Here is a 27,241-nt window from a genome sequence, read left to right as displayed (position 1 = left end):
CATCAATGTCCTTGTCTTGTTTCTGATTTTAGAGGAATTGTTTGCAGTACCCCATGGTCTTGTAGTCTCTTAAGGCATTTGTGGCTCTGTGTGCTAACACTGCATGTCATCTCTGGTGGCTGTCCAGGAACAGTACACAGCTGGTTCTACCCAGCTTTTGACAGCTTCCTGTTGGACTTTGTGGGAGTGGGGTGGGTGGGGGGAGTATAATGATTGGAGAGCCCCAGAAACTTGTGCTCCTAAAATCTGATTTACGTGTATGATAATAACTTGAGACGTTTATGCTTATTTTGAGGGCTTCTTGTCTTATTTCTGTTCTTCAAGTGTGCTATTAATGCAGTACCCCCATGATTATTACAGTGGAGTTAGGAAAGCTTCCGCCACATTCTTCTGAAGTTGATGGGCCAACCGACCGATTTATGAGACAGATAGTCACTGTTCCCGTGTGTTTACATTCTCAAAGAACACAAATGTCTCCGTTTGAACCAAAAATATGTATTTTTTAAGTGGAACCGGCTTTAGAATATTTGAAAAAACGAGTTTAGCTTTTTTGGGTTTTGTTTGTTTGAAGACTTTCCCCTGAAAAGTCAACAAAAGAAAAAGAGGGAACAAAATTTATTGTCAGATTGGATCCAGTTTCTTAAAACCGCTGGAGGCGGGTGGGTCTTGTTGTGGGGAACCAGACATTCAATTTATTTTGTATGGTAAAGTTCGTCTTCTCAGACATTTACATTATAATCAGCTATTATCTTGCCGAGTGTATAAATAGCATTTATATGGGAAACAGACCAGTTCAGTGCAGATAGAAAGTGGCACCACTCTCTTTTGAACAAATAGGCAGTGGAGACAGACAGGAAAACCTCATTTCTTACTCAGAAACCAAACTCCACCTTAGTAGATTTCCTGATGGAGCTTGTGGGTGTCAGTAGGTGTCTCCTGGGTGACCCAGGAGCCTGCCTGTGGGCATCAGCAGGTGCCTTTGGAGTGATCTGCAGCAGGTGTCTCTGAGTAGTCAGGAGCCTGACGTCACTTTTAGAGTTGATTAGCCAGAGGGTCTAGGTTTGAATTCTAAAGAGAAGGCCTATTTGTTTCTGGGTTCTTCACTGTTTGTGGTAGATACAATGTAACTTTAGAAAACTGTATCATGTGCAACTTGGGCCCTTCAGATCTGTGCTGTTAGAAAATAAAAACTGTAGGATCTCCCTTTTTTGTTAATTCTTTTTAAAAGTGCAGATTTTTATTAAACTTAACAAAACCCAGAAGTCTCTGTTCCAGCTGGTTCTCACTGCTTCTACTTACTCCCACAGACAGGTCAGAGGTCAGAGGTCAGAGGTCAGAGGTCAGAAGCCGCCATTTCTTATGCTTGTTTGCCTGCTTGGTTTTTGTTTTTTGTTTTTTGTTTTTTTCCTTTTTTTCTTTTTTTCTTTTTTCAGGACCGTAAGGGTCCTATTGGCCCTTGATTTCTATTTTTAGGTACTACTTCCTGATATCCTGGCATTTTTTTGTAATGTGCCCTTATTTCAAATTGCCACATCATCTTTCTATTCTTTCAATTTAGTTGACAGTTTTAATATTCATATTATAATGAGTAAGTGTATTATTTCTGACACAGGTAGCTTGATACCATTATGCCATTTGTATATCTTTGTTTTGTGAGTTTGTAACTGGCTTTTTCTCCCCCTTTCCTCCTTCCCTCCCCCTTTCTTCCTTCCTTTCTTTTTTCCTTTTCTTTTTTCCTTTGATCCTTCCTATTTTCTTCCTACCATTATTTTTCTTTATTCCTTTCTCCTTTCCTGTCTCCTTCCTTCCTTCCTTCTTTCCTTCCTTCCCTCCCTCCCTCTCTCCCTCCCTTTCTCCCTCCCTCCCTCCTTCTTTCCTTCCTTCCCTCCTTCCCATTAGTCACCTTTTGTGATAGGGTTAATTGGCATCTTGACAAAATCTAGACTCACCTGGGTGATGGACCTCTCAGCGTTCTTGTGGGTGTATCATCTTCATTACTTTAATTAAGGTGGGAAAACCTGCCTACCCACTGTGGGTGGCACCATTCCCTAAAGGGGTTCTGGAATATTAAAGGAAGGAAGGAACCAAGGAGCAAGTGCCTTTGCTGCTTTTGAGCCCAATCACAATGTGACTAATTTTCTTCTCCTACTTCCTTGCTTGATGGACTTAGCTGAAACTGTAACCTAAAATAAAGTCTTTCTCCTTTAAGTTGGTTCTGTCAGATTATTTCAATGTAACAGTAAAAGAAAACAAAACAACCTTAACCCATCGAATTCTCCAACCTTGTTCTGGTAACTCTCTTTACTCAAAGGAAGTAAAAAAAAGTATAATATGCATTGAACTCTTTAACACTCTTTCTCTATTTTGAGATATGTTTTCCTTAGCATATTGTAATCATCTACAAGGCTGGTAGGTGGGTTTCTTTTCTTTTCTTTTTTTTCCCTTTTCATCTTTTCTTGTCTTCCTCTGCTTTTCCAAGACAGGGTTTCTATGTTTACCTCCAACTCTCCTGGAACAAACTGTAGATCAGCCTGGCCTCCAACTCAGAGATCTTCCTGCCCCCTGCCTCCTAAGTGTTGGCACTACTGTCCAGCTAAATAAATTTACATCTATCTATCTATCTATCTATCTATCTATCTATCTATCATCTAGTGTATCTAGGGTGTGTTTTCCTTTCATGTTATAAAATGGGTTTCAACTTGACATTTTCATACATTTACGTAATGTGTTTGACTTTTTATTACCCTCTTTTCTCTCACTCCACTCTTTTGGATTCTCTTCTACTGTTATGCCTTTTAAATGGCCCAATGAATTTCATCAGAGTTGCTTAGATCATGAGAGAGAGATTGTCTATAAGACATTGGGCACTGAATAAGAAAATGTATTTTCCTCTCCCTCAACCATCAGCAAATCCTTAGAAATGGATGGGGACTTGTGACTTCCTTCCTTTTTCATGATGAGGGTTGCTGGGGGCTTAATCTTGCAAGATTTTGGGCAGCTGCTGCCTCTCATCATGGCTGCTGTATGTTAAGAGTACATAAGAGGTCAGCAACTTTCCCTCCTCTGCATCCCCATATTTCCTTCTGGATCTTACATTCTTTCTGTCCTTTCTTCCACGATGTTCCTGAGCTAATAGAATTTAGTGGGGGTGCTTTGCATTATTGAACACTACTAAGTATAGCTGGACAGTATTCCATTTATTAGGCCCTGCACGTGTTTGTGCCTGAGTGTGCGTATGTGTGCATGCATGTACATGTATGCATGTTCTCATATGCTCATGTGTGAGGTCAGAGGAGGGTATCTTCTATCATTTTCCACCATATTTCTCATTTGTAGTCTCATTTGTCCCATATCATTTCCTCCCTCCTAGCACAGTGGTCACAGGCATGTGTGGCTATGCGCAGTTTTTTTATGTAGGTACTGGAGAGCCAAACTCAGGTGCACAGGTTCACACAAGTGCTTTTTACCACCAGAGTCATTTCTTCTGCCTGGCCTATTGCTTTTTATAGTTTTGAAAAATGTTTTATACCCACAGACCACTGTTGAAAGAGATTCAAGACTTTTAAATATATGTTTCATATGTTAAATATATAATTTGTATTTGTTTTAGGATTGTTATAGGCAAACTTATAGACTTTAATTTGTAGCTTACAGAGAAATATGCATCTCTTACCCACAGCTATTAGTCACTAGCCTCATACCATGTACATGACTTTATAGATATACAAACAAAACCACATAGTTTAAGATATTCAAATGAATAACTAGCTTCATTGTAATGTTTGCTCCTAGGTAATTAACTATGAGCATTGAAAGAGGATTAATGTCTTTCTGTCTTGTTTTTAACAGCTCAATCACTGAAAGAATTTGCAAGGCTACTCATTGCTGTAGAAGAAGAAAGGCGTAGACTGGTAAGTTTGTTCCTTATTTCTGGTGAATTCTGCTTTGTCTGAGCATGTCCGAAGAAGGAGTAAACCTGAGTTAGATACCCATACAGCATATGAGGGCCAGAAACCCAAAACGAATGCTACACGCCATTTTGAAAAGATTTGAGACTGTAATTTCTACTGTTGCTAATAAGATAAAGCATGTTTATTTCTTTCCTTTGCCCACCAGGAATAAATATCTTCATCTGCCTTCTCACTTAATCGTTGTGAGAATTTAAACTATTGGAGGAAACTTTGTTAAGAACACATTCTTCAACAGATATTCACAGGTTATATTACTCCTGGACTGTAGATGATATAATAGTGGTGTATTTTCACCTTGAAGAAAAGCTGACATTTTTAGACATTTAGCATGAGACTTTAGAAATGGGAACATTTGAGCTAGGAGGACTTTTCGGTCTGGAAAAGGGGGTTAAAATGTTCCCATGCTAATGGGTTAGCTTGTGTAGGATATCACAGCATGAGCATTGCTAACACTTCACTTAAAACGTAATTTTGGCCTGGGTGTGGTATTCCATGACTTTAATCCCAGCACTCAGTTCAAGGCCTGGCTACACATTAAGTTCTAAGACAGCGAGAGATACACAGTGAAACCCTGCCAGAAAGGTAAAACAAGAAAAAGCCAAAACCAAACAAAAATAAAGAACAAACAAAATCCCAGAAAGCAGCAAGAGCAGCAACAACAAAAACCCCAAGCCAAACCAAAAAAGAAAAGGAATATAATTGTGAGCTGCTGGAGAGTTGGTGCAGTGTCTGAGAACACTTGTAGAGGACCCGTGTTTGGTTTGCAGCACTCATAGGTGTACATGACCATGTGCAGCTTCAGTTCTAGGGAACCTGAGACCTTCTGGCCTCGGCAGGCACCTCATGCACATTGCTCACAGACACGCATTCATTAATATGGACATGTGGTATGCCTGCATGTAGCTTTCTAGACAATGGATTGGAGGTTTACTGTTTGTGTGCATATTATGCTTATGTGTGTACTGTGTTTATTACAGTATTTGTATGGAGGTCAGAAGATATCTTTATGGAATTGGTTCTCTCCTTCTTTCTGTTCATTTTGGGGATCAAACACAGGTCACCAGGCTGGTGTTGCCAGTGCCTTCACAGGGAGACACTTCCCTACCCTTCACATTAACCATTAGAAATAAGTTTTAGTTATGCAGGCCTTGACATGAATGTAGTAATGAAATGAATTTTCTAGAAATTAAAATGTAAAGAATAAATATGTTAGTGTCCCTTGGGGATAAAGTTTAGACTTTTGTCTCCGTAACACTGTGACTTGGAGGCTACCCCGAAGGAGAGAGTACATCACCTCAATCCATCATAGCCTCACCAGAGGTAGTTACAGTTTCCATCACAGCCCCAACAGAGGTAGTAACAGTTTCCATCACAGCCTCACCAGAGGTAGTAACAGTTTCCATCACAGCCTCACCAGAGGTAGTTACAGTTTCCATCACAGACCCAACAGAGGTAGTTACAGCTTCTAATGCCTGTTGTTTCTTTTACTCTTTCCATGATGATAAGACACCCCAACAAACAGTAACTCCCAAGACTGGGGCTTATTCCAACTTGCAGTCCCAGAGTGGATACAGTCCTTCTTCATAGGAAGGTATGGCAGTTGAAACAGGAAGCTGGTTGGCTACATTTTCATCCACATAGAGGAGGCTGGTAGGGATAGAGTGAATCAAGGAGTCTGGCTGGGCTGGAGAACCTCAGAGCCCCTGAGCAATGTGCCCCCTCCAGCAAGGTTCCACCTCCAAACAGTTCCATAGCTGTCTCAAACCCTTCCACCAACTGGGGACGGAGTGGCAACAAATGAGGCTTGGGAGAGATTTTTATCACATTACCGACAACCTCAATACTCATACTTTTTTTAAAGTATGCATAATGACAGTTAAAGTTGTCTTAAAATTCTACAAATACCTCTGAATAGAACTTGTATAGTGGTCAGTGAATGGAGCCTGTGCGGGCAGGGTGCCTGCAAACATTTCACTGCTTGTAGACCGCATCTACTCTGCAGTGTAAGAAAGGCAAGGAATGAGAGATAAGGCCAAAGCTTCATAGTGTAATACTCACTAGCTTTTGGAAGAAGGTTTGGAAAGTTGTAATTTTCCTTTCTAAAACTCAGGAAATATATTATTAGGAGTTTTCTGTTCATGTCTGGTAATCCACAGAAGACTAAGTTGATATTAACTTCAAAATATTTGTACCATAGCATTCTGTTTTCAGGAACATTCAGGCATGTTTTTTCTCCTTTCAGTTGATGCCATAATGGTTGTTATTTTCGTGGTTATATATAAAATTGCCGAATTTCAAGATATATATGTGGATACATGAAAATAGACCCCTAATCTTTCTATACCTTCCTGTCTCCTAAGGCTTCTGTGTTCAGTCTATTGATTTATAGCTGTTGACTATCGGGAAAGATTTCAAGGCCTTCTCCTCCCAGATAATGCAATCATGACCCATATAAAACAGAACAGGCTCGATGAAGTCCTCTCTCATTTTTAATGACTTCTCATCATTTTATATGTATATGGTGATGAAAATTTCCTTTTCTGTTTTGCTACTTCAGCATAACTCCTTGGGTAGGGCTTTGATTGCTTACAGATGTAAGTGTTCTTTTTCCTAATGATGGTTTCCAAATGGACACAGCACTTGGGCCTGGTGTCTTTCTCTCTTGTTCTTTATCTTAAAGGGTTCATAGCTGCTACTCTGTAGACTGAAAACTGTACATCATATTGGGAAATTTTAGGCTTTACCTTTTCTCACTTTTTTTCTTTGTGCTGTGTTTGTGTGTCTGTATGCTCCTGGGTGTGTGAGTGTTAGCACACGCATGGAGGTCAAAGTGCAGCCTTGGGAGTTGGTCTTCACCTTCCACCTTCTTTGAGACTATATATATATGTGTGTGTGTGTGTGAGTGTGTGTGTGTGTGTGTGTGTGTATGTGTATGTGTATTTCTGTGTGTGTGTCTGTGTCTCTCTGTGTGTTTATGTGTGTGTATGTGTATTTCTGTGTATGTGTGTCTGTGTCTCTGTGTGTGTGTGTCTGTGTCTCTCTGTGTGTGTATGTGTGTGTGTCTGTGTGTGTGTGTCTGTGTCTCTCTGTGTGTGTATGGGTATGTGTGTGTGTATGTGGGTGTGTGTATGTGGGTGTGTGTTTGTGTAAGGGAATGGTGGGAGGGTAAGTGAGTAACAAGAGATGGTAACAGCACAGTATACACATGTATATACAATGTGCACATGTATGTAAATGTCATTATTTTGTATGTTGACTGAAGACAACGTACAGTGCCTGAGAAGTCTTTGAAAAGGGATGGACTCACATTTTGCAACCACTTAAAGTGTCTTTCTCTAAGTGGATATTGTTCTGCGGGCTGAGATTATAGCAAGGAGCCAAAAGAGTCTCTGCTGTGCAGCTGGCAGACGCAGATTACGCAGGAGAGAGTCAGTGTCAGGTAGTGAGCTGTGCTCTCACAGAGGTAAAGACAGGGGAGCGAGTGGCTGAAGGAGTGTAGGTGTAGGATTAGAAGACACTCGGCTGCCATGGGGCAGTGGGAAGCGAAGACTTAGCGAATAAGCGTGTCGTCAGTTTTCGGGGCTCTGCTCAAATGGCTTGTCATCAAGGTCAGAGGGATGGGGGCCACAGACAGCCTGGGGCTGAGAAGGTGGAGTTGGTGAATCACAGAGCTCATAGGAAAAGTCAAGATTGAGTGTGGTGAGTGGGCAAAGCATGGCTAGTGTTCTGGAATGAGACTCGCTCTGCGCAAGGTCTTCAGAAATGGGCTGAAGGATTTAAAGACAGACAGGGACCGAAAGCTTTCGTTCCTATTGCCCCTTCTTTTCCAAGTCACTGTTCTTAGACACCCTTGCATAGCTGGGTATGTCCACTCTTTCGCTGTGTACATGCGTCATAATAGTTACTCCGACGGAGGTAATACATTCAGTTTAGAGTGCCTTTCAAAATGACCCCCTGCAAGGCAGATTGTACAGAAAGAAATAGGGTAAAGGGTGGTCTCTCCACTGTGCATATTGTTAAAACTCATAGTACTTAAAACTTTCAAGTCTTCTTTACATTTATTTGAAGGCAAATCAGTAATTTATTTTAAAATATCTCCCTCCTTTTTCTCCTTCAAGCCTTTCCATGTAACCCTCACATACATGTTGTGTGTGTATGTGTGTGTGTGTGTGTGTGTGTGTGTGTGTGTATGCAGATGCAACTTCCTGACTCTTCCTTTTCATTGTTTGTGTGTATATGGGTTGCGAATTGACAACTGTGCATTGGATAATGAATATGCCAGCTCATTCCTCTCCTAGCCGTTATTAGTTCCCCGTAGTCCTCGCTGGAGGAGTGGGGCCCCATGAAAATGTCCTCTTCCCATGTTCCTATGGCCACTGCTAATGCTATTGTCCAGGTCGTATTTATGCAGCCATTCTAGGGAGAGCTGTTTTACAACAGACTCTCCTGTATCCTGGCGCTTTCCTTTTCCTCTTCTGTGACGTTTTAAAGATTTAAGAACAGCAGCAGCAACAACAGAATACAAGCTGAATGTGTTACTCTGAGCTTAGCTCCCATACACAAGCAGCTCACTCGTGTCTAGATGTGTTACCTTAAAGATGTGCAGGAAATGAGGAGTAAATAGTTCTAAAAAGGGCTATGGAAATGATGTTACTAACTGCTGTCGATATTTTAGGTATAAACTATTTTATTTGTTTTTGCCTATGTATGTGGGTGTGCACACATGTATGTGTATTTGTGTGTTGTATGTTTTTTTAAAGATTTATTCATTTATTATATTATAAGTACACTGTAGCTGTCTTCAGATACACCAGAAGAGGGGACGGATCTCTTTACAGATGGTTGTGAGCCACCATGTGGTTGCTGGGAATTGAACTCAGGACCTCTGGAAGAGCAGTCGGTCCTCTTAACTGCTGAGCCACCTCTCCAGCCCGTGTTGTATGTTTGAATGTGTGTATGTGTGTATATATATATGTATGTGTATGCTCAAATGGCTTGTCATCAAGTACAGAGGGATGGGGGCCATAGACATGCATTTTGTGTCTATGTGTATCTGTTTGTTCCTACATGTGTGAGTGCCTAAGGAGACCAGAAGACAGCAGAGTTCTAGGCTACTTGATGCTGGGGACCAAACTCCAGTTATCCGCAAGAGTAACAAGTGCTCTGGACTGTTAACCCACCTCTGCAGCCCCCGATTTGTTGTCTTGTAATCAGTGGTGTTCTGGACACCTGTTACTGTGCCTCGCTCTTTCACTCATCACCAGCTCTGAGACTCTCTTCATTGAACAAACACTTCCGCCACACAACAGTGCTGTATTCTCCCTTCCTCACATACACAAAGCCATCCGGCATTTGGCCTTCGGAGCCAGGCTCTCTTCACAGAGAATAACATCTTCAGATTTCCCATTACAGTGTGGGCCAGAACCCCTGCTGTCCTAAGACTGAGTACTGTTTCCAAGCATCAATACACACTTTACAGTCATCTGTCACCAAATGATACAAGGTTGCTTCTATTTTTGGCTCTTGGGAACAATGCTAATATGAACATGGGTAAATAGATGTGTTTGAGACCCTACTTTATGCACATGCACAAATATACACACACTGTTTTAGAACTGTGTTTAATTATCATTCATATGACTACTTTTGGTAGATTTTATTCTCTGCATACATAGAATGTATTTTGATCATATGCAGCCCTCCATTTCTCTCTTGTACTTCACCCTGCTCCCTCTGGAACCTTCTTTGTCTAACACATCCCACTCCTACGTTCATGTCTCTATCCCACTGTGTTTAGTGAAAGTCGCTTGCCTGCACTTGAATAGTTGTGGGGTTACTTACTCAATGACGGGTAGCTTAGCAGTGGCTATACCTCTCAGTGACCGCTCCTTCCCAAGCAAATCCTAACTGCCAATCTTTGTGTAGCTCGGGGAGGGGCCTCACCACACTGGGAAATTGATGGAATTGACTTTGTGAGGGTTTTCTTTCTTGAGACATGGTGCTATGGTTTAGTTAGCCAGACTGTTATTGAACCCTCTTTGCAACTGAAGATGGCCTGGAATCCCTGATCCATCTCCAGATTTTAGGGATAACAGTCGTTCACCATGGAGCTCCTTCAGTAGAGGTGGAATCCAGAGCGTCATGCATAACAAGCCAGCTCCTCACAGCTGAGCTTCCAGACCCACCTTTAGTTTTCTGAGAGACTGCCTTATTGTTTGCCAAGGTGGCTATGGCGTTCCACATACATAGTTCACAGGCTGTATGGTCTCTCTGCATCCTTGCTAACACTTCCTGTTTCTGTTTTCCTAGTAGCCACAGCTGCAGCATAATTTTGCTTTCATCTATGCTGGAGTGGGTGGCAGACACTTCATCCATGTACTTACAAGTTTATCAGTGAGCATTCTGAAGCAAAAGGCAATGTGGAGTATTTCAGAGAACTTGCTTTGTGTAAGACACTCTCTTTGTGGTGGGACAGAGGGTGCCAATATGTTAAAAAGAACTGTGGTTCTCGGTGCATGTTGACATGTTAGATGATCATTGTTAGGTGAATGATGATCACTGTAGACACACTGAGTCAAAGCTAAAGTGTGTTTACACTCTGGGTATTGTAGTCATTTGATGCTTCATTATTTTCATTGGCAATAGTTAAATAAGAGTCATTTCCTTTGTCTTCTGTTCTTTCCAGACAAGCATTTTAAAGAGCTTTTATTGCCAGCCTTTGAAAAGCATGCTATAAAAATGAGAATAGTTTGATATTTCCACAGCATTTTTCTTGTTGTCATAATTGGAGCTTTGATGGTGAGAATGAAAGTCAAGGCAGTATAGGATGTGAACCTGGCCCCAGTGGACATGTACCAACAGGTGGCAGAGAGGTGGAGGACGCTGTAAGAGAAACAAGCCTTATGGGCATCCTGTCATGGGGAGTGGGAGGAGGAATACAGCAGTGACTGGGACTACTGAGAGGAGAGCAGAGCAGGAGGTTGACCCAGGACTGTTAGCATTTTGAGCTGAAGGCTTCTTTACTGCAGAGGACTATCTCCTACCTTGTAGGACACTTAATGACATCTATCAGTAGAGTCCTTCTCTGTGTCCTTCTAGTGGAGATAGCCCCAAATAGCAGAGCTTGCCAGATAGACACAGCTGTGATCCATTGTCTTTTGATTTACCAGGAGCCATTTCTAGTGGATTCTGATGGTATTCCTTGACATCATCTGACTTACAGTTAACTGGAGTAGTTATTACTCAGGTCTATTAGCCTTTAGCTCTTAAATGATAAGGCTGCTTCTAGTAGTCACTTCTCATAGTTACTATAGGTATATAGTAAGCGGGTGCACAGGAAATGTTTCCTATGTTACATTCTGATGAAGAATTTATGTAAGAGCAAGTTTTTGCAACTCAGTCATAAGTTTTCTGAGGTCAAATAATATAGCCTTTATACCTTTCTATTAAAATTCATATTTAACCTCTTTTTTGTGTGCATGGCCAGAACTCTAGGATGTGCCCATTATGGGTGACTCCACCCTCGATGCAAGGAAGATTACCCAGCTTCGGTTTCAGGAATGGACACATCGAGGCCTGTCTATAGTGACTGCATGGTCAAAACCTCAGCAGGCAACCAGACAGGCAATGCTGGACCTCACAGAACACTGCTTTTTCGGTTGTCTTTGTTGTTAACAGCGAACAGGGCAGGGACAAGCTTTAGAGAATGGTACTGACAGTTCACAGACCAACCCCACCGGTGGGTCAGAACCTCACCGGTGGGTGCTCCAGGTCAGCTGGACAGGCGTTTTCATTTTGTAGCTCTTAACTGCTGTTAAGACCCATCGCATCATCTGATGTCTCCTGTGCTGTAGCGGGATGAGAGGCAGACAAGCTAGGCAGTGTCTGCCTTTAGGTGTTGAGTTGGTGATGAGACCCTCCACAAATAATAGCAGTGACATCAGGTATGCTGAATGCTGGTAGCCAAGCATGTGGGAAGTGCTGTGTGAGCTCAGGGGAGGTGTGGATTATTTCTGCCTGGAGGGATTTGTGAAGGGTTTGTGTACCAGATCTTAAATGATAACTAAGTGCCCTCAGCCGCACATCTGTGTCACGAGCATGTCAGTAACAGATCAGGCGAGCTGCGAATGGAAGGTGACTCCGTGTCCTTCCCTGATATTCTCTCTCTCTCTCTCTCTCTCTCTCTCTCTCTCTCTCCCTCTCTCTCCTTCCCCCTCCCATTCTCCTATCTCTGGCTCTGCCCATGTCCCCATCTATCTAGAGGTGACTGGGCCATTCTAAAGGAGCAGAGTGATAACACAGTAAGTGAGAAAAGCCGTGAGTACCAGTCCGTCAGTCACCTCGTGGAGCTTTTGGACTCTTGAAGGCAGCCAGGATCTGTCTTTGTGGATTTGCTGAGCCCCTGGGTAGGAGGACTTTGTTTTTCTCACTAAAGCAGCTCAGGGTGTGCTTTACCCTTTCTGGAAAGTTACTAACAGTTTTTAAGATGAGTCTTTAAATGGATTAAAGAGGTTGCAGGCCAAGGGATCCCTTACAGACTTGGAGAACTCAGCGTGGTGACACTTGCTTTGGTAGCTGGTGGTTCCGTGTGCTGAGTCATCTGGGTAGGGTCAAGAGTTCTGATGATGATGGCATTCAGTGAACTTTGAGTTGAAGCCAGCAGTGTCATTAGCTGTCTGGAGCACAAACATTTTAAAATAATTTGCTCTTAGAATATAATTTGTAATTTTCTCAAACTATGCTCTCAAGTGACTCTGAGTCGTCTACAGATTTGGTATTTTCCATATCCTACAATGCCTATGATTTGTGAACTTCATTTGAGGCTTCTGGGCTGCTGTGTTTTCATGTTCATGCTAAGCAGCTCCAGGGAGTTTCTGACCTTCCTTCTATCTTCAAAACAGCTTAATTCTGGATGACTGTGCAGGTTTCTGTCGTGGAAAACTGAGCTCAACCCTCAGCACCCACAGGAACGTCAGAGTAGTTGGCAGTTGCAGGGGCGAAGCAGACTGGTGTGTAGAGTTGGGGTTCGTGCTGATAATTGAAAAGGTAAAGCCAGTTATTGCTTGCGTGGCTGTCCACAGAACTGTGAGGTTTTTTTTTTTTTTTTTTCATGTAGAAAGTATGAGTAGATTGGCTCTTACAACCAAATTCCTCTGTGAAAAAGTTTCACTCTCTAGTTTTCTCTGTTATGGAGGGATGAGTGAATTATTGCTACAGTTTAGAAACTTTAGTGACGTAATCTGAATGACTTCCAAAGGAATGAAAAGAGAGATATTCTGTCATCACAGAAAGCTCCTCACTGCCTGCCCCTTGAACGATGGTGCCTCCCACAGTGCACAATTGGTGTCCTATCTTCTTTTTTCTTTTCCTTTTAATGATGTATTTATTTTTATTTCATGCTTATTATTTTTGATTTTTGCTTTTGCCTACATGTATGTCTGTGTGAAGGTGTTGGATCCCTGGGAACTGGAGTAACACATAGTTATAAGCTGCCATGTGGGTGCTGGAAATTGAACCAGGGTCCTCTGGGAGAACCGACAGTGATCTTAACCACTGACTTAACTACTGAGCCATCTCTCTAGGCCTGCCTCTATCTATCTATCTATCTATCTATCTATCTATCTATCTATCTATCTATCTATCTATCTTAAAAGATCCTTATATTTTAAAAAAGATATATACAACTCCATAAGAACAACAATACCAACTAACCAGAGCTCCCAGGGACTAAACCTAGTGAGTAGTCCCAAAGACTACACATGGACAGATCCATGACTCCAGCTGCATATATAGCAGAGGATTGCCTTGTTGGGCATCAATAGGAGAAGCCCTTGGTCCTGCCAAGTCTGAACCCCCAGTGTAGGGGAATGTCAGGGTGGGGAGTCAGGAAGGGGAATTGGTTGGGAAGAGGGAACGCCCTTATAGAAGAAGGGGGGTGGGGATGGGATAAGGGTGGCTTATGGACCTGAAACCGGGAATGGGAATAATATTTGAAACGTAAATAAAAACTATCCAATTATATAATTGGATATATATATATATATATATTATTGGATATATATATATTATTGGATATATATATATATATACATATATATATATTAAAAGCAGAGCAGATACTTTCACAGTTTGTAAGTATCTACTTATAACCCCATAGTGGAACATTTTACATAATTAAAGAACCTCTAAGAGTGAAGGAGAGCATTTGCTCACACATAACAGACTGTAACACAAAGCCACACATTTGCTTGAGTACCCTTGAGTGAGAGCGTTGGCTGTGCCTTGAAGTGAGTCCTTGCAGATGCTAACCTCTGGGCTGGACTAGCATGCAGAGTTCGGTTAGAGCTGAGCCTAGAACCATGCGTGTTGTATTTCACCTGTTAGTCTACTTATTTGATTTATTATCTCAAAGCCGTGTTTGCCTTCCCAGCAGACACGACCGTGCCAAGTACAACTTAGAAATGAAACTTTGGAAAACCAGACTGGTGGGAGGCAAACACTGAAAACCTTTTGTTAGAGGAAAAAACTGCAAATCACATGTTCACTTTGTGTTTAGTAGCATAATTTTTGTTTATTTTTTTCTTTTCATTTAACTTTGGTTTGTTTTGCTGTAGAACTATGTCCCTTTTTTAAAAATAGTTAAATGAATCACTTTACATCCCAATTCAGCATCCCCCCTCCTCCCGGTACCCCGCCCACAGATCCTCCACCCATTTCCCCCTCCCCTTCGCCTCTGAGAGTGGAGGAGGGTCTGGGGTTCCCCCACCCCCATCAAGTCTCTGCAGGACTAGGCTTGCGTCTTCTACCACTGAGGCCAGACACAGCAGTCCAGTTAGGGAGGCAGGATCCATAGGCAGGCAACAGAGTCAGGGACAGTCCCCTCTTCAGTTGTTGGGGAACCTGCATGAAGACCAAACTGCACATGTGCTCCATATCTGTGGGGGAGAGGAGGTAGGTCCAACCCATGCTTGCTCTTTGGTCGGTGGCTCAGTCTCTGAGAGCCCCCAAAAGTCTAGATTAGTTGACTTCCGATACAGTTCCTGTTGTCTTTGGGTCCCTCAATACTCCCCCCCAAGTCTTCCACAGGACTCTCCAAGCTCCATGTAGTGTTTGGCTGTGGGTCTTGGTATCTGTTAACATTGGCTGCTGGGCGGAGCCTCTCAGAGGACAGTTATGCTAGGTTCCTGTGTGCAAGCATAGCAGAGTATCATTAATAGTGTCAGGGGTTGGTTCTTGCCCATGGGGTGACCCGTGGGATTTGGGCCAGTGAGTGGTTTTCCATCCCTCTGTCTCTACTTGATCTTCGTCTCTGCACATCTTGTGGGTAAGACGCATCTTGGCTTGAAGGTCACTATGAGTTCAAAGAAGCTAAATAACAAGGAGAGTCCAAGGGAGGATGTTTGAATCTTTCTCAGAAAGGTGGATGGAGGGAGGGGTCTGGATAGGAGAGGGGAGGGGAAAAGTGGCGGGGAGGACAAAAAGAGCAGGGGAGAGGGGACTGAAATTGGCAGTGGGAGGGGCATCTGGAAGATGTGCCAGACACTTGGGAAGGGGCAGGGGGCAACTCTAACTCAGACTCCTAGCAGTGCGGTCATGGATCCCAAAGGGGCCAGGCAGGACTCAGTGCAGAGATAAGGACAGCAACTCTCACACAAAACCTTCAGATCTTGTACTTTCTTACTCTAGATGGCAGCTTACGGGACAGTCTGTGGGTCCTTGTCATTTTCCTTGTTTTTTTTTTTTTTTTTGTTTGTTTGTTTTTTTGTTTTTTTTTTTTTTTTTTTTCTGAGCTCCATCTCATTTCATAACCTCCTTGGAAAGGGACATCCAGTCCTGCCTTAACTAGGAGAGCTAGCGCAGGCGTCAGCCTGACAGTAGATTTTTTCCCTCTTTAGTAGGCCTCCCTGTACCAACTTCATATGATTGGGAAACTGATACCACATATGGTTCCATTTTATGTTACAGAGGCGGGGTCTGGTAATTCCCTGAGGTTTTAACTGGCCCCAAACCCAAATCACCCATTTGATCCAAGTGTTATTAGAGGGAATATTTTCTTTGGAGTGTTCTGTAGGCCCTTGAACTGGGCTGCAGGCAGTGAAACTTTTGATCATTTTCATTAACCCTTTGCTCCTGAGTCTTATAAACTGTGAACAGAAAATGCCAAGATGATTCTGTTACCACGTGTCAGGCCATTGTTTAGTCTTGTGAATGCTGTCCTTGGAGAGGCTGAACCTAATTCCACGGTGAAGTCACCGGTCTACAGGAAGAGTCACTTCTGCTGACACGCCCACATTTAAAAGCATTGTCATGGTGACTGAGGACAGTGGAGAAGAAGAACGAACTATTTTTGACAGGTTCCAAAAGCAAAACTGTAAAACAAAGGTTTTCGATGAAGTAAATCATGACTGTAGAAAATGAGGACGTCATTTGGCGGCGAATTTAACCACAGGTTTCTTAGAGGCAGCAGGTTATAATTGAGAACACGTTTGTGCTTCTACAGCGTGCGTCTGGAGCCACATGTGTGCTCACCGCCCACGGGTGGCTGAAGGAAGTTGTAGGAATATTTGTCTGTGGGAAATTTCCCAGGGCAGCAAAGAGTTGGTATTCAGCAGTCAGAGGGCCAGATCTTTTCTGCTTATGCTGCTGTAGACTGTGTGGCTTGCCCTTGGCTTCTTGTTCACATTAATGTCCATTTAACGAGGCTTCCTTTCAGTTCCTCTCCTTGTTGTTCACTGAGACTACTAATGACTCCTTTCCACAGGAGAGGTGTGGCAAGAAAGTGAGAGATGTGGTTTAGAAACGGGAAAGAAAAGCCAGAACGTCATTTCAGAGGCTCAGGGTTAGAGAAGGCTCTATTGGTTGCTTCTGTTCAAGCCCCAGTATGGACCTGGGAAAGCACATGGATTCATAACTGGCTTTATGTTCGATGGTAACTTTATGTCATGCAGTAGGTTACTCAGTTTAGGTGAGGGAAGCCCACTGTAGGGCTTACGTCTCTCCCACCTAGACTTAGTCAGCTGTATTAGGAATAATGTTTGAAGATCAGGACTCATGCCATTCCCCTCCACACTACAAAGTCTTGTTTGAGTATGAGCTGTGAGGACATTAGAATGGCAAGTATTTCCTCTTCACCCCATTTCTTTCCTTCTACCCCTGGTGATGGAAGCCAAGACTTTGTGGTCACCACTCTTGGAGCATTGGCGTCCTTGGCTCAAGGCACAGAGCTCAGCATTTAGCATGAGTGACTATTGTTATGAACAAACTCGATAGAGAAACAAAAGAAAGTGGTTCATACAACTGAGAGGTGACTAATTCCTTATTAATAATAAGAAATGTCATTGTAACTCCAAAAAGAATAACAATAGAAGGGCTTATGAGAGAAAGTTTGGGACATCTCTGTTGTTTAAAATTGACAGAGAGCAACTGCTAAAAAGTAAAACATTTTCCTTTAAGGACTTGGCTAGCACTGCCCACTGCCATTTAATAATTAAGTAGTGTGAGCTCTGTCAGCCTCAAGTGGCTTTTGTTATGCCGAACTGTCTTGCTGATCCACTTGGGTGTTATTTCTGATAGTATTGTTTAGGATGAGAGCGCTTACCCATTTAGAATAGAGTTATCTTGTTTACCTTTCTAGGCCAACTGATTTAGATTTGGAAAACATTGAATCAGGGAGCCCCAGATTCAGTGAGAGACTCAAAAAGAAATGGTGACTGGCATTTGAAGAAGACACCTTATGTTTGCCTCTGACTTCCACCCCCACATATGCACTTACATATGCACCCAATTGAATGTGTGTATACACATATGCTACACACGCACACCCACACACACACATAATTAGACTTTGGGAACCTAGCTTGTGTTACACTGGGGAGTGGAGAGGATTCATTTGGGGGCACTCTCTCCTCCGATGCTGTGCTTGCTGTGTGAGCAGACCTTTCTTCATGGACAGAACAGGATGGCTGTCTCTTCTGTGCAGTCTGCTGCTTAGATTGTCTCCAACTACCACTCCCTGGTGTCTATTGTGTTGCTGCCATCTTTATAAGTCCTGCGTGTGTGGCATGTCCTCACATTTAGGGCCCATGTGTTTTTCATCACCAGCCCCAGCCGTTATTTTCAAAGAACGTGGTTGTATGTGTTTACGTATTTACTCTGAAATGTTCATCTTTCCCAGCTTATTCTGTATTATATCAGACAAACAAGTGTGGCAGCTCAGACTGTGGCTGTCAGCTCAGCCTGCACTTCATGGAAGTTTGTGGTCTCTACTTCTGAAGTCTGTTCCACATCCAGGAGCTGAAGTGATGGATGCGTTATTCTTGCTGATGAAGTTTTGTGTTTCCCACTGTCCTCCCCTCCCGTCTTCTTACGACTGTGACTTTGAATGAATTAATTGACATTTGTGACAGGATTTTTAAGATTTCTGTGCAAAGCAATTTGAGAGGATATTTCCAGAACCTGAAACACATCCTGTAATGTTTTATTAGAGAGGCACAGATGTGGCACTGAATGTGTTACATCTTGTGACCGTTGTGTAGCCCAATGTCTCTGATCTCTATTGACGACCCCTACCACTCAGGGTGCTGAATACAACTGCACTTTTCCCACCCATGGACTTTTCAAAACCAGTCATCTAATCTAGACACTTCAATTATCCCTGAAATTATCTTAGGGAAGAATTTAAAAATAATTGCTACTGTGTGGTGGTAAATTCCTATAATCCCAGAATTTGGGAGGGAGAAGCAGAAGGATCAGGGTAATCCTCAGCTATACAGTGATTTCAGGGCATCCTGGGCTACCTGGAACTCTGTCTCTAAAATAAACAAACTGGCAACTACATAGAATGTCTCAATGTATTTCAGTACAAAATGAAATATTTTGTACTGCAGTTTGTATATGTTGCACCCTTCCCGAGTTGACACAGTTGAAAACATGCTGTCATGCTACTCAGGTAAACCAAACATCGTAGGCAGTGAGTGTCAGTGAGAAGACCTTACCAATAACAACTGTTCACTGTTCACGCATCATTCATCCAATCTTCAGACTGTAAGGGCTGTAGGGATCCATGGTCTCTGTTCTTATGTAGTGATTTTGGGGATACTTCAAGCACTGACTGACTTACTGTCTCTAAAATGTCCCTTCAAGTTGATGTCACCTATGTCTCTCTGGTTTGTGCAGCTGGGAAGAATGCTTTCCTACTGGTGTCCTGTGCAGGAGTGGGTTGCCTGACCAAGGTTTGGGTCTTCAGAGGATCACACAGTTCTTGTATTTAGCATGAAGAGAAAAAGTGGCCATGGGAAGGGTTTGCAGAAAGAGCCTTTGGGATTCGTGTAAGTCACATCTTTACAGAAAGAGGTAAAGCCTTCCACCGAACCAGCTCCAGCACAGTGTGCTTTTCCTGTAGTTATGGGAACACAGTGATCTGGCATGGCAGAACGGCGCTCCTGGGAAAGGGTGACAGTCCCGCCCCATGACTGTTACAAGCACATGGATCCCTAACACCCATTAGAATGCAGGCGAAATGTTTACCTCTGGTCCATTTGTCCCTGGAGATAAGGGTGGAGGCAGGTGATAGGAGAGAGACCACATATAGAGACTTCTGTTCAGTGTTCCCAGGCTTACCTCATCCACAGAGAAAAGTCACTGTCTGTGAAACACCAACAAAGGCTGTAAACAGCCAGTGAAGAAAGGATACCACATTTTGTGAGTCACATATTATTGCCATGATGAAATGCATGAGAAAACAATTCAGAAAAGTTTCTGCGGGTTCAGCGTGTGGGCAGCTTGCCCTGTTGTTGTTGGGCAGTAAGAGGGGGTGGTGGATCAAAGTTGCTCACCTCAGGATGGAAAGAGGAGGCTAGGCACAGGAGGTGCCCTTTCTTAGGGATTTAACTTCTTACTTCCTTTAAATAAGTCCCCAACTCCTAATACTCTATTGAGTTAAACTATTGATGACACTAGTCCCCTCATCACTCAGTCACATCTCAAGTGTACCTACCACCAGCTGGGGACCAAACCAACAACATAGGAGTCCTTTTTGCTTCAACCATGACACATACTTGTCACAGCTACATGGAGCTAAAAGTTGAAGGTTCTTCCCCTGCCATTGTAGTCTGTGGAACACAGGAGCACACTGTTTCCTGAATTCTATGGCAAACTCAATGGCTGTCACTGTATGTGGACTTTTAATGATGAGTCTCTCATAAATACTCGGAAATATGGAAGCAGGGGTTCACTTCAGGCTTACTAATGTGAACCCTGATGTCAATTCTACAAAGAAATCAGTTCTTCTAGTCACTTAATGCTAGTACTTGCATTGTTGCTTGGGTAGAAGCTCAGCTTTTGATGAACAGTAAACCCAGGCATCTACAAGATTTAGAACCATCCACTACAATAATACCCGGTGGTTAGCATTAGCTAATTAGGAGTCTGGGACAGAGACTGGTGAGAATTGAGCTTTTTATTTCAGAACCAAAGGAAGAAAAGCAGAAGGAAACATTCTTCTTGGAATACACTGTTTCCTCCCATTTCAAATTACCAGGAATGATGAAGAATGCCTTCTTCTATAAGGGCAGTCCCTTCCCCATCTATCCCCCCTTCCCAGCTCCCCACCATTCCCCTACACTGGGGGTTTCAGCCTTCACAGGACCAAGGGCTGCTGCTTCCATTGGTGCCCAACAAGGCCATCCTCTGCTACAGATGCAGCTGGAGCCATGGGTCAGTCCGTGAATAGTCTTTAGGTAGTGGTTTAGTCCCTAGGAAATCTGTTGGTTGGCATTGTTGTTCATATGTGGTTGCAAGCCGCTTCGGTTTTTTCAATCCTTTCTCTAATTCCTCCAATGGTGGTTCCATTCTCAGTTCAGTGGTTTGCTGTTAGCATTTGCCTCTGTATTTGACATGCTCTGGCTATGTCTCTCAGGTGACATCTATATCTGGTTCCTGTCAGCATGCACTTCATAGCCTCATCAATCTTATCTAGTTTTGGTGGCTGGATATATATATATGCCACATGTGGGACAGGCTCTTAATGGCCGTTCCTTCAGTCTCTGCTCCAAACTTTTGCCTCCATATCCCCTCCTATGAATATTTCTGTTTCCCCTTTTAAGAAGGAGTGAAGCATCCAGACTTTGGTCATCCTTCTTGAGCTTCATGTGGTCTGTGGATTTTATCTTGGGTAATTCAGGCTTTGGGGCTAATATCGACTTATCAGTGAGTGCATACCATGTGTGTTTTTCTGTGATTGGGTTACACTCAGGATGGTATTTTCTCCTTGTTTACTTTTAGTCAATAAAATGTCAGACAGTACTCTCTGCATGTGTGACTTGTGGTCATTTCATCCACCCAAAGGGCCTGTGTGCAGGGAATCCCACAGTTCTGCTTCAGGGCCCTGCTTCCTATAGAAGACCTGGTTTCTACTGGTTTTGCTTTTCTTGCTTGGCATGAATGGTGAGGAATTCCTTGTCCCTGCTATGCTGGTGCCAGGATGTGGTTGTACTTTCCGGTTTTTCCTTGTGCCCTGGGAGAGGAGGGATGCAGGCATTCCCAGCTGACACACTCCCAGTATCCATGCCTTATATACACTGAGAGCTAATTTGGGAACATGTCAAATATATGACTTAAGTGGGAAAGTGCACTGTGGGCTTCAAGCACTGCACTGTGCTTTAGATAGAAATGCGCATGGGAACAAACTCTGGGGACAGCATCCACCTTTTCTGTTGGACAAACTAGGCCATTTGACTCAAGTCTTAGTGGACTTGGTTGAGAATTAGTCTTTTGCATTCTTTGGGTTCATTTCTCCTTGGGTAGCCTCATTGTGTTCTGTAGGATTTAACAGCTAGCTTTGCACCCACCAGGGTTATTGGGTCTGTCTAGCCAGAAATGACCCAATAGTTTTCAGCCTCAGGGAACATCAATGCTTTATTAGAGGGTGCCACTTTATTCATTCTAACAAGTAGCCAACCATGTGCTGTCTAGTATTTTATGCAAGTGCTGGCCTGTAATCCCAGTTGCTAGAGACACTGAGGCAAGAGGTGTGGGAGTTTTCGGTCTCCCTGACTGACACAGTAACTTCCGGGTCAGCTTAGGTAACTCAGAGAGACTATTTTAGAAAGTACAAAGGGTTTGGGGATAGAATGCTGTAGTTAGAGAGCTTGCTTAGCAGGCACAGAGTCTTGCCTTTCATCTCCAGTCTCAGCACTAAGGAAATAGAGGCTGGAGGGTCAGAAGTTCACGGGGATCCTCAGCTATGCAGTAAGATCAGGGCCAAAGGTAGATTCGTAAGGTGCTGTTGCTTACAACACAAACCATGAAAAGTAAATGTGAAAAAAGGGCTAGAGATGTACAGTGCCAGACAAGCACACCACAGACTGAGTTCAGTCCCGAGAGCCCCTCCCGCACAGTTACACACACGCGCGCGCGTGCGCACACACACACACACACACACACACACACACACACACACGCACACACATACACACATACACACATACACACACAGACAAGCACACACACACATGAAGAGCAGAGATGTACAGAGCTGGCAAAGCACAACACAGATCGAGTTCAGTTCCCAGGTCCCCTCCCCACAGATACGTGCACATGTGTACATGCACACACACACACACACACACACACACACACACACACACACACACACAGAGAGAGAGAGAGAGAGAGAGAGAGAGAGAGAGAGCGCAGAGGTGTGCAGTTCTAGTTTTCTGAGACTGTAGCAGACTAACACAAACATTAAAACTATTTGCCCTGTTTATTACGTCATTTGTGAAGCTCTCAGCTGGCACAGTACACCCCCGTTCTGCTTGGTGGTCAGTGCAAGCAGCACTCCAAGCTCGTGTATTTGCCTTTTGTCTGGTGCTAAAAAGGTTTAAATACTAGGCAGGCTGGCCTTGGCTGCTTTGAGTGTTTCCCTGTGGGACTGATCTCAGCATGGGAGAAGTGTTAATGGATTTACAGACTTCTATGACAAGTCTCATTGAATATCATTAGGAGATTTTGACAGTTTCCAGTACATGCTTGGGGCTCATAATCTTATGTCTGAAAAATAGCACATGGTATTTAATATTTAGTGGTTGGAGGGTCAATGCTTCCTGTGTGATAGATATTGATAGCACTTTACATGAATAATCTCGTCTTTGTAGCCATTCAAAATAATACATTATTACAGAACCGATTCGTATTCTCACTTTTGCATTGACAAGATTTGAGCTTCATATAAATGAGAAACCGAGTCAGGAATGTAATGGTGGACCTAAAAGCCTTTGAACCCAGGCTTGACTGTTCCCTGGTTGCTGTTATAGAATTGTACCGCATGCTCTTCTCAGCCCTACAGCCTTCCTGTTATGGAGTGTATCTGAGTAGCAGTATTTCCTTTTGTAGGGGTCAAAGTGTACGTTCTTTTGGTCAGTTTTAAACTGTGATCTCAAGTTCTGCATGTTAGGACCTGGACCTAGGTTCATTGAGAAAGCTACAAAAGCTCTTCATACCTAGGAGTACATACGTTGTCACTCAGTGTTCGCGTCACACACCAGAGTTGAAGTGATACGTCAAGGTTGAATTCTAAGAGCTTAAGTTATCCCAGAAGTTTCAAACTCACAGCACGTAAAGGCAACCTTCCCTCCTGGAGGCAACATCAGTAGCACTGGGAAATGTCAAAAGCCCAGGCAGACTGTAGCCAAAGAAGCCTCCATAGACAGCAATAAATGCTATGACCAAGATCGGAACACAGTGATGGGTGGGGCAAACCAGACTCGGGAGGCAGAACCCAGCACGTGTGGGCCACACTCCGCTCCGAGCAGGAACTTCCAAGTCCTTTCGTGTGGGTGTGGGATAGGGTCTCACGTAGCCCAGGCTGGCCTCAGATTCACTTTGTAGCTGAGGATGACCTGGACTTTCTGGTTCTTCTGCCTGTACAACTTGACCAAAGAGATTGCAGGTCTGTACCATCCCACCTGGTGCATGTGGTCCTGGAGATCCGATCCAGAGCCTGACTCTGTACCAGGCAACACTCCAGAGCTGCACCCCCGGCCCCGATCACTGAGGTTTAACATTCTAAAGATCTACAAATCCATGTAGACTTTATCCTATTTACCCGAGTTGCACGTTTTCATGTGAAGTCTGATTTGTGACCCAGGAGAGTGATTTGTCCTTATATTTTTATCTTTTAAACGAGTGTGGATATAAATGTGAAAATCGAGCTCTCCACAGGGTTCCTGCTCTGCCATGCTGTGTTCCTATTGTGGCCTGATAGACCTTAAGGCACCACTGCACTGCGGTTAGCATTGAGCTGCAGAGGAACTGAGACATATTTCCACCATTTTGTATTCTCTAACCGAACGCCACAATGCAGGCAATTTTCTAGTTTAAACTATTATGATGTCTTTGTTAATTTGCACTTTAAGTTCTTCATGCTTGAGTTTTTCAGTGGTTGATGGTGTTTTCTTTTTTTCTTAAATATGGTTTGCGTTTTAAGCTTTTCTAAAATTACATTTTTTCTGACTTTGTGAGTGTCTGTCTGTCTCTGTGTGTCTGTGTGTGTGTGTGTGTGTGTGTGTGTGTGTGTTGCTCTCGTGCACGTGCTCTGCCTGTATGTGCTTTCCAGCGCATGTGCGTGAGTGATGTGGTGCATAGCTTCAGTGGAGGTCAGAGGACAACCTGTTAAGCGTTGATTCTCCAACACCTGACTCCTGGGCCTGGAGCTCAGACTGTCAGGCTTAGTGGAAAATGCCTCTGTTGACTGATCCATTGTACAAGTTTCCATTTTACCCTTTTAATAGATCACCTCTCCTCTGCGGCTCAGCTGATTTTGTAGATGTGAACTGATTAGCATGAAATTATCAGGCACATCAAAAGTACCTGGAATTAGCACTTGCTGTGTCAATCCTGAGCATGGTCTGTGCTGTATTATATATAATTGAGGCACACTTCCAGAAAGTGTACAGTTCAAACCATTTCCCCTTATTATGGTCTGTATATGTCTCTTATCATCTCATTAAACATGGAGTACTCAGGCAGCTGTAAGCAAGTGTGCTATGTGTTTCTATGTACCCCCAGATTCCCCGCGCAGGAATCACTCTTGTCTTTCTCCAGGAATTAAGCTGGTATTTTCTAGGACTAAATCTGATTTTAAGTTTTACCATTGTGTTTGAATTGTTCTCACCACATGAAATGCTGTGGTGTTTCAAACTCATGCTGGCCCTGTAATTATACAGTTAGTGTGATTGTGAAGGCGAACCCACACCAGAATCTCTTCTTGTTAAATATTCCTGTGTAGCGTGTGTGTGTGTGTGTGTGTGTGTGTGTGTGTGTGTGTGTGTGTGTGTGCGCGCGCGTGCGCACATGCCTGTGTTTACCAATATTGCCAGGTACCTTCTCATGCCACACTCTATTTGATTCCTTTGAAGCAGAGCTTCTTTCCCTGAACATGGAAAGAATTAATTTACTTTAAATAGAGTGGCCAAACCATTTATTTTCGTGATTGAATCCTGTAAAAGAAAATGCTCTGAAATTTTCAAAGTTGCTTCTCAGTAACTTAGAAGAGAGGCGAAAGCTGTCCCTAAATCTACATTAATTTCTAATGGGAAACCCTGAGAAGTCATTCCTGTCAGATCTAGGAAGATGGTGCTCCGTTAGTGTTGTCTGCTGTCACATGGTAGAGCAATCTTACGATGATGATCTTAGTCTGTGCCACTGTCATTCCAGAAGGGACACTATCTGTCCTATACTAGCTATACAAAGTTGTCAGTTTGCTTAGCTCCAAATTATTTTCAGTTCAGTCTAACATGGACATGAAAGACGCAGACTCAGTGTATAGATAGGCTATGGTATATTGCTTCCTGGTAAAGCAGGACCTACGTGTCTGGATCAATAAACTTTTATATTATGAGACAACATCCAAGTTACTTATGACACAAAGCTGCCTCTCATTCACCCAGAGAGCAGTTGCTTTAATTTTGCCAGCCCTTCCCTGTGTGGAATCATAGATAACAATTACAAACAGTTGGGCCTGTCTCATGGGAAGTTCCTGGCAGCTTGCATCAGGGGGTTTTTCCATGGTGGTTTCAGGGTTCTTGCTTTTTTGTTTGTGCAGGCGTTGGGTTCAGTTTCAGGTCAGGGGATCCTCAGTGGCTGTTTCTCCTCTCTGTAGTAATGGACTCTGGAAACCTCAGGAGGGACACAACCTTACACACAATAGTGTGATGAACAAGGGGTGTTCACTGTAATATAATTCACAGTCTTGTGTCCCTTAACCACATTCTGCGCTCATGAAATAATCTTGACCCTAGCCTGTGAGTCTCGGGGCTTCATGTACTGTGGCTTTGCCAGAGCCTGTGTCATAGGCTTCTCTCTCTGCGCTTCTGCCACTCTGGCCATGTGTCCAGACTCTCAGTGTGGCGAGCACACATGTCCTGCTCAGGGCATTCATACCTGTTCTTCTTTTTACCTCAAAATCCTCCAGAGCATTGAGTAGGGGTTGGGGAGCATGGAGTTGTGGGTGAGAGGAGTGTGGGGTGTGGAGGTGATGTGAAGTGTGGGTTTGTGAGTGTGGGTGTGGCATGGAGGGGTGAGGAAGTTCAAGCCAGTTTCAAGCTTCACTCTCCCCAAGCCCTTTGCTTTTCTTTTTGTTTGCTTTGTCTTAGACCTGTGCTTTATCCAGACAGTGCTTTATCACAACAGTCTGAGAAGACAGTTGATCTACATCTTGAGGACCTCTTTACTGTCTTGTCTTTAAGCAGCCTGTACATGGGAAGGAAAACAGCCATGGCCCTCTGGTCAGGTCAGGGAGTCAGTCTTGTCTCTGAGGTGCCTGGTGTTAGTGGTTTTTTTTCCCCCCCTGTGGTGTCTCCTCCCCAAAGCCAGGCAGAGGTTTGCAGACCCCAAGGCCACCAAGGCATTTTTTTTCACACACAACCATTTTACCTTCACCATCTCTTCCGCATTTAAGATCAGCAGCAGAAGGGGTTGGGGATTTAGCTCAGTTGTAGAGCGCTTGCCTAGGAAGCGCAAGGCCCTGGGTTCGGTCCCCAGCTCCGAAAAAAAGAACCAAAAAAAAAAAAAAAACAAAAAACAAAGGTCAGCAGCAGAGGGTCAAGTTCTCAGAACAAATTGCTCTGACCTGTACCTGCCAGGTTAAGGTATCGCCCTCTCAGCTCTCTGTTTTGTTTTCATTCTGGTGCCTCTCCTTATTTGTTGCTGCTTTAAGTATTATTATTATTATTATTTTGCTTATTTAATGGTCTTCCTGAACGTCAATATAAGCT

General features: G+C 43.4%; 1 protein-coding gene across 2 annotated transcripts in view; it reads left to right on the top strand.

Moving 5' to 3' along the window:
* The window catches only part of Arhgap42 (Rho GTPase activating protein 42), a 230,111-nt gene that overhangs the window by 89,864 nt on the left and 113,006 nt on the right, over nucleotides 1-27,241 (top strand). For both annotated transcript variants that reach the window (XM_576354.9, XM_006242515.4), the window contains exon 3: nucleotides 3,850-3,911. In XM_576354.9, the coding sequence (XP_576354.3) occupies nucleotides 3,850-3,911 (62 nt within the window). The remainder of the gene's footprint in view (nucleotides 1-3,849; nucleotides 3,912-27,241) is intronic.

Source organism: Rattus norvegicus, chromosome 8, assembly GCF_036323735.1.
Source record: "Rattus norvegicus strain BN/NHsdMcwi chromosome 8, GRCr8, whole genome shotgun sequence".
Classification (NCBI taxonomy): Eukaryota; Metazoa; Chordata; class Mammalia; order Rodentia; family Muridae; genus Rattus; species Rattus norvegicus.
The sequence above is the reverse complement of the archived record's forward strand: the minus strand, read 5'-3'. Positions and strand labels throughout refer to the sequence as shown.